Source organism: Grampus griseus (genome assembly GCF_964374135.1).
Source record: "Grampus griseus genome assembly, chromosome: 4".
Lineage (NCBI taxonomy): Eukaryota > Metazoa > Chordata > Mammalia > Artiodactyla > Delphinidae > Grampus > Grampus griseus.
In genome coordinates this window covers 81199758-81211998 of record NC_138997.1, presented here as the reverse complement: position 1 = coordinate 81211998, position 12241 = coordinate 81199758, and the positions used below count along the sequence as shown (strand labels likewise).

General features: G+C 43.9%; 1 protein-coding gene across 2 annotated transcripts in view; it reads left to right on the top strand.

Annotated features, from left to right (window-relative positions):
- The window catches only part of KLF3 (KLF transcription factor 3), a 36773-nt gene that overhangs the window by 6388 nt on the left and 18144 nt on the right, over positions 1-12241 (top strand). The window contains exons 1-2 of one of the 2 annotated variants that reach the window (XM_082652730.1): positions 3518-3730; positions 9574-9669. In XM_082652730.1, coding sequence (XP_082508856.1) covers positions 9613-9669 — 57 coding nt within the window. In that variant the 5' untranslated portion in view covers positions 3518-3730; positions 9574-9612. Of the gene's footprint in view, positions 1-3517; positions 3731-9573; positions 9670-12241 lie in introns of those variants that run through there. The other variant, XM_082652731.1, reaches the window with a different exon arrangement.

Below are 12241 nucleotides of genomic sequence, written 5' to 3'. Positions count from 1 at the left end.
CTTGTGTGAACCCCTTGTGTACAGTCACTCTGAGGCCCTTGCCCTTCATTTTATCCTAGCATGTAAGAAGGGTAGTTTGACATCCATTCATGTATTCATCTCACAAGTATTTACTGAGCACCTACTCATTAGAGCTAATCTAAGATTGCAGTCATTTTTCTCAGTTATGCCACAAAATGGAGTAGGTCCAGAGTGATCTAACCTGAAAAGTCACTTGGAAATCGTAATTGTCTGCTGGAACCTCCCCATGGCACTGCCTTCCATGGGCCAGTGTGGCACACACCCCCCACGCCTGTGGCCCCAGGGGAGTGCCCCAACTATAAGATGATTCTCCTTGAGAGTGGGTGCCATAGCACAGAGTGGAGCAAAACAGCAAGAGCCGCGAGTCTGCAGTGGACAGACTTGGCTTCTGGCTGCAGCTCCAGCCAGCTCTGTGAATTTGGGCGAGTCTTTTCACCTCTGTTCCTCCATTTCCTCATTTCTAAAATGGGGACGAGGACCTGACCCTTCCACCTTTGTACAGTTATTATGAGGATTTCCGTATTTACTTGGGTGAAGCTGCCAGTTTTTTCTGAACAGTTTTATGGATGCACTGGCTAATAATCGGCTAATTTGGGGCCTTCAGAGTGTGTCTTTTGATGTTGCGTCCAGGCATGCGCTGAGACAGGGGAGGCATCAGGGACCAGCGGGAAGGAGTTGCAGTCACCACTGCTGTAAATACACTGCCCCTGGTTCCAGATCCCCGAATGACAGACCTGTCTGCAGAACTCTCCATCCCACTCTTGATGTGTGTTGTCCCCTGCCAGGGAGACAGCAGGGTGGAGTGCCAGGTCCACCACCAGCCTTGAAGTCTGACTACTTGGGGTTCAAATCCCAGCTCTACCACTTTCCCAGCTGTGTCATCTTGGGCAGATTAATTTACCTCTCTGTTTCGGTGTTATCAGTAAAATGGGAAGGTAGTACCTCCCCACCTCATAGGAATGAAATGACACAGTCCATGTAAAGAACAGCACCCAGAGAGTGCCAGTAGGAAACCTGTGACATCACTGAGCCCCTGGCTTTCCTTGGTCAATAGAAGAGGCTTAAAACAAAACAAACCGAGTGTTTGTTACACACACACCTTGAAGTCGCCTCTTTCTCTTCTCTCTTGCTGTCATTTTTTTCCCCCTGTTACACACACACACACACACCTTGAAGTCGCCTCTTTCTCTTCTCTCTTGCTGTCTTTTTTTTTTTCCCTTATATTAGGTGTTTTTTTTGTTTGTTTGTTCGTTTTGCGGTACGCGGGCCTCTCACTGCTGTGGCCTCTCCCGTTGCGGGGCACAGGCTCCGGATGCACAGGCTCAGCGGCCATGGCTCACGGGCCCAGCCATGGCTCACGGGCCCAGCCGCTCCGTGGCATGTGGGATCTTCCCAGACAGGGGCATGAACCCGTGTCCCCTGCATCGGCAGGCAGACTCTCAACCACTGCGCCACCAGGGAAGCCCCAACCTATCTTAGGTTTTAAAACAGAATAGAGACCTTGACACTAGACTTGTTTAGAAGATCTGTGGGTGGGTAAAAAAAAAAAAAATCAGGATGATGCTGATAAGGTCTCTGGAGGACCCGGAACAGGCAAGGTTAAGGTTAGGGGCATACCTTTTTTTTGAGGAAGTTTGGTTTAATAGGTTTCCTTTAGGTTAGGTCCCCTTACTCCTATTACTTATTTAAGGGAGGTTGGTTTGTTTGTTTTTATTCAAGGGAGATTTCAAGTGCATTCGAAGGGAAAGGGAAGTGACTGTGGGACTCCTCATACCGGCTCAGTGCTTTTATATTCACTCCTTTGGGCCTGGCAAAAAACTTAGTGGACGTTCCCGATCTCCTCTGGGGAGCAGGGAGGGAGCCCCTCTAAGGGGATGTAAAGCACTCCTGTCCTCAGGTGCTGCCAGTCCGGGTGGTGGTCCTGGGCAGACCATTTGTAAAGTAGAAAGGCGCAGCCTATCTAGGTAAGAAGAGGTGGCCTCAGATTGGTCAGGGAGCGATCAGCTGGCTGCGCCAAGCGGCGAGGGACTTGAGCTGGTCTTTGAAGAATTAGGAGGATTTAGATAAGCCGGAAGGGGACGGGCATTCCACCCTGGTTGCCCAGCGTCAGGGCCGAAAATGAACAAAGGCGGGGTAGGGAGGCGGGGGTGGGGGGACAGGGCAACCAGCGTGGAGGGTTCCTGGTGGAGCTGGGGCCGCTGGTAGGAGAGGGGACGCTGAGCGTGGTGCTTGAACTGACTCTGCAAGCCCTGGGGGTCCCGTCGGAGGAAGGTTTGGGAGCTTGGGAAAGACCAGCTGAGAAGAGGGCTTTGAGAAGTGTAGGTGGCAGGGGCGTCAGGATGGATTCTCCATCCTGGGATGGACTAGTGGAGGTGAGACCCCAGTAACACAGTCTTGAGGTACTGAGGGCCTGGCCCCCTGGTGGCAGCGGTAGGTGTGGAGAGAAAAGTTGGGGAGGAAGGCTTAAAAGATGACCTCTAGGCTTCCACGGTGAGTGACGAGAAGATAAGGCAAATGGGGGAGGGGAGCAAGGAGGAGGAGCGTTTCCGTCTGGGAGGGGTTGAATTCTCTTACATAGCACTGGTGCAAAATGCTTTTTTGTTTGTTTACTTTTGAAGGAAGAGGGCAGTATTAGCTCAGTTCCACATCCAGAGGTTCTGTGGCTCTGAAATAAACGTTTAATGGAGCATCCTCAGGAGCCGGGGGAAATACCACCACTTCTTTCTGGTTATTTGCAAGGTTCCAGCCATCTCCGCTCAGACTGGAATTTCCAGGAACTGTCAGCTGACCTGAGCCAATTGGTCCCTCCCAGTGCCCTCCCCCCTGGCAGGGCGGGGCCCCATGGGTGGAGGCCCCTTAGGGTGGAGTTGGGTGGGTCTCCAGTGATAGGGCACCCAGCGGAGAGGCAGACGGAGGCAGTGGCCTCACGCAGCCCTTCTGGGTCTGATTATATAACACTTCACAGAAGAAAACTGAGGGCTGAGGCAGACCTTGTAAGATGTGTACACAGCAGGAGTACACGTTCGAGGTGCTTTTCAATTGAGTTGAGGTGGCTCGCCCTTAAAACTAAAATACAAAATTGTCCGAGAGCGTGAAGGACGAAACTGAGTATGTAACCTCAGTAGGGAAAATGATGAGTGTTCGCTAAAATTTCTTTAAGAAAGATGTTGTAGGCCCCTAACTAGGTGGCCTTGAACTTGAGAGTTTACTAAAGGGTATGGGCTTGGGTTTCCCCTCCCCCACCCCTGCTCTGCTGGGCTCCAGCTGGAAATGTGTAGGGAGGTTGCTTGGTTGTTACCTTTGCACCTGTCCTTATTTACATGCAAAGGCAATTGCTTCACTTGGTCTTTCCGAAGTACAGGGTGTGGGCAGAATCTTATCTGAAGCCATGTCCTGTTTGGACAAGTCAGACTGCCTTGGCAACTCTCCATAGGGTGGAGCAGATGGGCGGATGCAGGAAAGTAAAGTTGGGTGGCTCGTTAGCCGAGAGGGGAGAGGGCGGATTGTTTGCTCATGGGTCATTACAGTTAATCTGAAACTAAGTAATTAACTTCTTCCCCATTTACAAAACATTTTCATGTAAAATAACTAATTTATGAGGGGCAAAGATTCAGAAGTGTTCCATGGAGTTTTTCCTTTCGCACCAGCAATAGAAGACTGAGCTAGGAGACAGATCACCGAGTGACGTGAAAACGAGACGCCTTTCCAGGTAGGTGCCAGCATTTGGCTGTCCTGAAAGGAGGCTCTGACTTAGAAATGCCTGCTTACATCTGTTGTCTGGGCTCTTGTATTTCTGGCCAGAGCAGCTGCCTTTAAATATTCAACTCCTGGGAGCTCTTGGAAGAGTTTGGGTACAAAAGTAAAGAAAGAAAATTTCTTTGGAAAGGAAGTTTAGCTACAGGGATGTTGCCTGCCTGCCCTGGTCCTCCTCCTGACCAAGAATTACACACACACACACATTTTTTGTTTGTTTGTTTGAACTCTTTTCTTAATTTTTTTCCCTGAAGCTCCTTTGGGGAGGAAGGGGTGAGGGAAGGCAACATGCTTCCCTCCTTTAACATCCAAACACTTGGGAGAATTGAAAGGGGCGCTTACAGACGGTGTGTTGGTTTGACCATCCTGTTTTTCTCCTTACACCTGGCTGAGGTCGGCTAGGAAACAGATTAGCTTTGAGGGAGGCAGGTAATCTGGAGCCTTAGGGTCAGGCTGGGCTGGGGGAGAAGAATACAGGGACCCTTTGAGTGCATTAAACAGGAGATGAGAAGGGACAATGTCAGAAGCAAATCCTGATATATCACCAAGAAATTGACTTGAGATGCACACATTCTCTCTCCAGACCCCCCTCCGTCCCCCGCCTCACACCTCTCTCTCTCTGTGTCATGCTTCTAAGGAAGGGGCAGTTATTTATAAGGTTGTTTCTGTAATAAAATGAGCTGTAGCTTCAAGACAAGCTACTTTCAAAGGAGGCTGGCAACATAACCTCCTCTTACGTTAAGGCTTGTCTGTATTTCTAAGCTCTGCGGCTTATTTGTACCCTCATAAAGCAATTGTTGAGTAGGCCTCTTGGAGGGCTGGAAAGGAGACGAAACTATATTGCTTGTGAAACTTCATGTAAGTGATTCACCAAAGCTTTTTAAGACGTAAACATGCGGTTGTGCATTTTGGCAAAATTCTGAGCCTTCTTTTGACATCTGAAAAGTCAGAAGTATAAGTAGAGGGAGTGTGAAGGGAAATCTGTTTCTTCCTTTTGGAGGAAAATTCAGTTGTATTGGCCCTTCCCAGCAAACTAACACGGTTAGGGGAAGATGACATTTGTTCCAGTGATGGAAAATTATTTTGGCAATGGTGATGTTCCTATATTTTTGCTTTTAAGCACCTTGATAACTTAGAAGTTTTTTTAAACCAGTTTTGCCACTTTTTTTCCTCTTGTAAATGCAGTTGTGTTATCCTGGGATTGCTAGTTTAGAATGTATGTTTCCTAAGCTAGTTCAACAGAACTAAGATGTAAATGTGTTAATGTTTGGGAAATAGTTGTAAGAAAAAACAGAACCATTTTTGGGGGCCTTCTCGTCTCTGTGATAAGAATTCCTGAGCCACTTAAAACCCCACCACGTTTAAAGACCTTGATGTTGGCAAACTCAATTTACCGCCTCTGTCCTAGTCTTTATACTTGTTTTAGTGCGCCACCTAATGGTCCTACTTGGGACTGCTGTCAGGGTTGTGTAGTAATAGTTGTACAGCATTTGTAGTTTACTCAACATTCTTTTAACATGATGGTAATAGCCCCAGAGCACTGAGTCGCCCACGCGTTAACAAAAGCCACTAAGTTTAGGAACCCCAGTTCTTCCAGTGCGTGAGTTACTCCCCAGTTATATGGAAGGCCCTTTGGAGACACTGCGGTCACTGTTTTCTGATTCTAGATCAGAACCCAAAGACAAGATCAATGCTCGTGGCCAAAAGTGGTCTGTTCAGAGACAGAAACAGTAGGTACAGAGTCTAGACGTTTTCTGCAGTAAATTAACAAAAGGCTGATTTGTGTTCATGTGTTTGATTCCCTTCCTAAATTTGGTTTCTTTCTAGCTTAGCTTCCATCTTATTTTTATTAAAAGTTTTAATTATAGAATTAATAAATTTAAAAATGGGCGCACAGGTGTGTATAAAGCTGCTGCCCCACCCCTCCCAAGAAGCTCTTGTTAAGGGTTAGGGTGTGTCTTTTTCTTTTCTTTTTCTTTTTTTCACCACGTGACCTCCTCCACATCCTGTGACTATCATTAAAAGTATAATCAGTCATTTTAGAAGCTACCAAATTCAGACCAAAGTGCTGTTAAGCATGTGAGCGGACAGTGAGTTTGGTTCTGTTCATAGTGATATTTGAATTTTGCACAGACTTTTTATTGTCCGGTGATGCATTATTTAGCTAGGAGTTTCAAAATGAGGTACTCTCAATTGTATCTTGCTTCTTCATTTATTAATACTTGTGTATGAGAAATATCCCTTCATCAGTGATTGAGTTACTCTTTGAGGTACAGTTCTGAACAAATAAACATACCTTTACAACTTTTTTTTTAATAAAAATGAATCAGGTTTTGTTAGAAGGGATGCTTTATGTTAGATGATTTTTTCTCTTATAAGTCTTTCAAAGCACTAATTTCCCTAAATTTAGATAAAACACAAAAATCAAAGAATGAAAGTAATTTAGGTAACGTCTTAAAATGACCCAAGCTATAGCAGGTTAATGTGTAATTCATTTCTAAATGGGTTCAGTTCTTATGGCTATAGGCGTTTGAAAAAGTTATTGAAGGCTTTATGAGCTAAATGATGGTGTTAAAATTTGAACCAAAATGAGCTACAGAGCCCATCATCTTAATTCCACCATGCTGCTCCTGCTCGTAGGAAAGGATTCCAGGTAAGGCAAGTTGTGGAGATGCTAGGAAGCTATTGCGATGGTACAGCAGTCAAGTAAGTGACAAGGCCCTATGTAAGATCTCATACAGGGTGTAGGCAGCTCTTACCTTTGAAACTGAACTTAGTCTGGGTTTTTTTAGGGTGGAGGGGATTGACCTCTAAGGCTAGGTATCTTGGCAAAGAGACAAGTACCTGGCATTTCCGAAATCGGAGCCAACAAATTTAGTGCTGTTTGTACAGTATATAGATCCAAAAATTGTGTGCATATTCAGTGATATAAACGACTTAAGAGGGCAAAAAGAGGTTTTTTGTTTTGTTTTGTTTTCATCTCATTTGATTTTTCCCAAAACCTTGAAGGTAAGTGTTTTAGGAAGTAGGCAAAGGAGGTGTCCTCTGCATTTTACATGTGAAAAAGGGTCTCCCTCCTCCTGTCCCTCATGTCAGGGGTCAGGTGCAGATCTCCTGCTTGAGTCTACAGATCAGGACTCTTTGCTTACACTCCTGAGAATGTGAGTACTTTTGTTTAGAAGGATTTGCAGCAAGATACTGTCTAGTGGAGTGGATGAATCTGTAAGAGTAAATTAAATTTAAAAGGCTTGGGGGAGGATGACCAGCTGTGGGACGAGGCTGCTGAATTATCTGACCTCATTGATATAAGGAGGCTATCTCACGTCTTTTGTTTACGGTCCGCTGTAGGGCCCTGGACAGCAATTCTTAGAACCATATCCATCTGTACAGCTGCTAGCCTGGGAACTGGTTAATAATAGATCCAAAGACACAAAAGGGGTTTTCATCCTTCATTATGAAATCATCCATTTTTCACTGGCTGTGGGGTTTGTTCTTGCTGGGATACAGAAGAGGGTGGTAGCACCATTGATTTGAGCAGCCTGGTATCAAATTGTGTTCACAGATTATAATACGTCCTGTGATGTAGGAAAATATAATTTTGAAGTCAGGGCCTTATGTTGAGTTAATGATGATATTCACGTGTTGTCACAAGACCCAGGACGGTCTTTCTTCAATGAAGCAGTGACGCACAAGAACTACACAGTATTACTTTTATAAGTGTGTGTGATGATATCTTAGTTTAACCCATAGAGCATGGACACCACTGGCTACAGAATTGCTATCGTGGAGGTGGGGATGGGATGTTTAAATACTGAAATACAGGAAGTAATCTAAACCAGGGATTTCTATACCTTTTTCTGGTAGAACTCAATCTAGAACTTGTTTACGTTCCCACCCAAACCAAAGTAATACATAAAGACCTCACTTCTAACCAAATTTGGATAGGAGGTGCCTGAAGAAAGTTGTTGATGATCTGGGTAGTATGCGGGCGGAGGTTCTATAACGTATGAAACGCAGTTAAATGTTCAGCAGACTGAATATTTTGTCTTGTGAGGAAGTGATTGATTTGATGTATTTTAGTGCTAGAAGTGGACAGTGTAGAACACAGGAGGAAAGGGAGAACGCGAGCATCACAAAAGACGAAGAGAAAGATCCAGCGAATCAAGATGGACATTTTCTTTACATTAGGCTAAAGATTGGCTTATTTCCTTATGAGGAGAAATTAGAGTAAATACAAGGTAATAGTCTTCATATTAAAAAAGTGCTTAGAGGGCTTCCCTGGTGGCGCAGTGGTTGAGAGTCCGCCTGCCGATGCAGGAGACACGGGTTCGTGCCCCGGTCTGGGAAGATCCCACATGCCGCGGAGCGGCTGGGCCCGTGAGCCATGGCAGCTGAGCCTGCGCATCCGGAGCCTGTGCCTCCGCAACGGGAGAGGCCACAGCAGTGAGAGGCTCGCGTACCGCAAAAAAAAAAAAAAAAAAAAAAAAGTACTTAGAAAGCCATAAGCAGGGACCGGGAACTCAAGACCTGAATATAGGCATTTCTCAAAAGAAGAAATGTGGGGAATTCCCTGGTGGTCCCGTGGTTAGGACTCTGCGCTTTCACCGCAGGGGGTACTGCTTCGATCCCTGGTCAGGGAACTAAGATCCTGCGTGCCGTGCAGCGCGGCCCCAAAAAAAAAAAAAAATCAACTTGTAAAAGAAGAAATGTAAATGGTAAATAAAGATGAAAAAGACTCAGCTTCAATAATTAAATCAATAGAGAATAAAAATCGTTTGTCATTTTGATATTAACAAATTAGCAAAGTTTTCATTTTTTTTAAATGATCATGCACATTGCTGGTAGGAATTTTGGGAAACAGGTTCTATTTTACTGATGGAAATTATAGAGTATCTTTGCTGGATGATACAGCAAATGCTTTGGTAAAAGTACATGCTTCTCACTCTAGAATTCCCCTTCATAAAATTTATCCTAAAAATTAAGGATGTGCAGGAGGATGTAAGTATAAAAGTGCTCATTGCTATCTGTAATGGTGAAAATGTAGAAGCAACTTAAGTGCCCAATAAAAGGAATTTTTAAAAATCTGATTGGGGACTTCCCTGGCGGTCCAGTGGTTAAGACTCTGTGCTTCCTCTACCGGGGGCCTGGGTTTCATCCCTGGTCGGGGAACTAAGATCCCGCAAGCCGCAAATATCTGATTGGTTCACACAGTGGCACACTGAACTTGATGGTATGGAACCACACTTACCGAAAAAGAAACATTTTCCCAGTAAACTGTTAAGTGAAATTACGGGTACTATGTAGTATGCATATTACAATCCACTTTAAAAGAGAGTTTGGAGGGATAAAGACAAATATATTCACGATGGTTGGTTCTAAGTTGTCTTTTTGCCTGCCTTGGTTTTTTCTGATTTTTCTGTAACAAACAAAAGGGGGAAAGGAAAGGCGTTTAACATTCATATATGATGTTAACTTCTAGTGAGCTGCACAGTAATCTTGAACAAGCATGGCTGCTCAGAAGAGGCTGTACCTATTGTTCCAGAAACATCAGGGTTTATGTATTTGAGTTAGAAATGCCCGTTGGCTCTCACCCGGTTATGACCATGGAGTCTGGTTTTAATTATATAAAATGGCATCTTTCATAGGTAAGGGAAACAAATTCCAGCCATTCCGGGGGCAGGGGAGGGGAAGGAGCAGAGACGGGGGAAGGGTGGGGAATATTATATATATTTTTCTTTTTACTGATTTATATTGAAAGTAACCTTGGGATTCAGAGAAACACTTTGTTTTGTTTTCTAGGCCAAACACCAGAGCACCCTAGAAAGCATAATTAAAAGAATGCTCATGTTTGACCCAGTCCCTGTCAAGCAAGAGGCCATGGATCCTGTCTCGGTGGTAAGTTTTCCAAAACCGAACACCTCTTCTTACTTATTCCAAGTGGTAATAACTCTACTGTGTGTTGTGTTATTCCTTAAAGCCACTCGTTACTGGACAGGCATTTGATAGGCAAACTTTTCTGAAAGCCCCTGGTAGTAAGTGAGGTAAATACCCTCCTAGCAACTGTGCTGGGATCCATGTTTCCTTAAGCCCTGTGCCCCAAACCCCCACCAGCCCCCAAGATGTGATCAGCGCAGAACTTGGGCCACAGGAGCATCTGCTCACAATAGAAGTAGTTTTACAAAACCCCCTCCGTTACCAGTTTTTTAGTTTGAGTTCTCAGGATTATTGGTTTTGGCAAAAATAAGTTTGGCCAGATTAATTTTTTTAAATTAACGTGTATTTAGGGATATTAAAAAAAAAACTGGTATGCAATGTTTATCATGATTAGGAAGCAGTTTCCAAATGTACCTACACGAAATCTGCATCAAGAACGAGTTTACCCATAATTCAAAAGGAGTCGTGTACCGCAGTGTTCACTGCAGCTCTGTTTACAATAGCCAGGACACGGAGGCAACCTAAGTGTCCATCGACAGATGAATGGATAAAGAAGATGTGGCACATAGATACAATGGAATATTACTCAGCCATAAAAAGAAACGAAATTGAGTTATTTGTAGTGAGGTGGATGGACCCAGAGTCTGTCATACAGAATGAAGTAAGTCAGGAGAAAAACAAATACTGTATGCTAACACATATGTATGGAATCTTAAAAAAAAAAAATGGTTCTGAAGAACCTAGGGGCAGGACAGGAATAAAAACACAGACGTGGAGAACGGACTTGAGGACACGGGGAGGGGGAAGGTAAGCTGGGATGAAGTGAGAGTGGCATGGACATATATACACTACCAAATGTGAAATAGATAGCTAGTGGGAAGCAGCCGCATAGCACAGGGAGATCAGCTCGGTGCTTTGTGACCACCCAGAGGTGTGGGATAGAGAGGGTGGGAGGGAGACGCAAGAGGGAGGGGATATGGGGATATATGTATATGTATAGCTGATTCACTTTGTTATACAGCAGCAACTAACGCACCATTGTAAAGCAATTATACTCCAATAAAGATGTTTAAAAAAAAAGAAGCGTTTACTTAGAGGTGTTTTTCACTTGAAATCACCACCCAGACTATATAGAAGAGTTTCTTAAACATGTTTGTGAATGTCGTTTTTTTTAATACTGGGAGAAAAAAAAGTACTCCATTTTATCTCATGTAGTGTTTAGGCTGTCCTTCAAGGAGCTGATTAAAAAGATGAAAACTGGGGGATGGGGGAACTCCTTGGTCCTTTTGCATGTAAAAATATATTAAGAATAAAGTGATTTGCTTAAACTTCTAGCAGCCATATGGAGCTGTGACAGGGGAGAAGCTAGGGAAAGAATGAACTTGACCCTGATGATGGAATTTCGTATCACTCAGAAAAGTCTGTGACTGGGAGGGAATTACGTTCACTGTTTTTTTCAACACCTTAGTGCTAAGCTAGCCCCTCCTGTGAGCCAGGCGCCTCTACATGCTTCTCGGCCACCAGGGAACAAGTAATTAGTCCAGGTGTTTATAGAGGTGCAACACCAGTGCTATGGAGGTGGGACATGGGTGACAACAGAAAGGTGTCCATGACTGCAAAGCAGGGAGTGGCTGAGACTTGAGGAGATCTGGTTTAGTGAATATAACAAGGCCACGCTCCCAATTCTGTCCTGCTCTTTTCTTCCATGGGCTTGGAAAATACTCACAAAGGGAAAACCTTGACCTGAGTTGTGTATCTGAAGGTTGGTAATGACACGCTTGCAAAAATTAGATCATCCTTATGCACTGGCTGTGGAGGTTCCTGCCAAAACTGTTTATACAAGACACAGGGGTCACTCCGAGGCCCTTGGAACTGAGTTGCCATGGAGATTCCTGTGCCAGTGAAGTGTTTACCACTGTGTACAGTGAAAAGTTGTCAGGAAATAACATTCACCTTCCTGCATGATAACTGGATAACTGCGTGTCTGAATATGATAATAACAGAGCAATAAGAATTATATTAATCAAAAACTAAATTGACTTCTAATGTTACTCGTTTTGTCATCAACCCCTTCCCCCAACTACTGCATGATCATATTGAAGGAATATGAAGGTATAAAATTTCCCCGTTAATTATATCCTTGAAATATGAATAGGTTTTTAGTACTGAAGAATATGATTAATTTGATAAATGATGCAGGACCATCAGTGATGCATTTTGTAATCAAGCATGAGAATGTGTCACGAGAGCCTAATTTAAAGCTAAAATGAAGTTGGCACAATACAGTGAAGTGCAAGGAAATACACTTTGCCGAAAAAATGGAAATAAGATTAATTTGAAGTACCGGTTATACTTGTAATGCTGGAACTTATATTAATATATGGAGTTAAAATATGTAGAAGTATTTTTGCAATTAATGGTCTTTTTCTCCTTCATGCTCTAGTTTTCAACTTCTGCAGATGCTTATAGGATTTAATTACATTGTCTCACCAAAAGGTAGTTTCAGTCCTTATAATAAAGTTTCTTTTTCTTA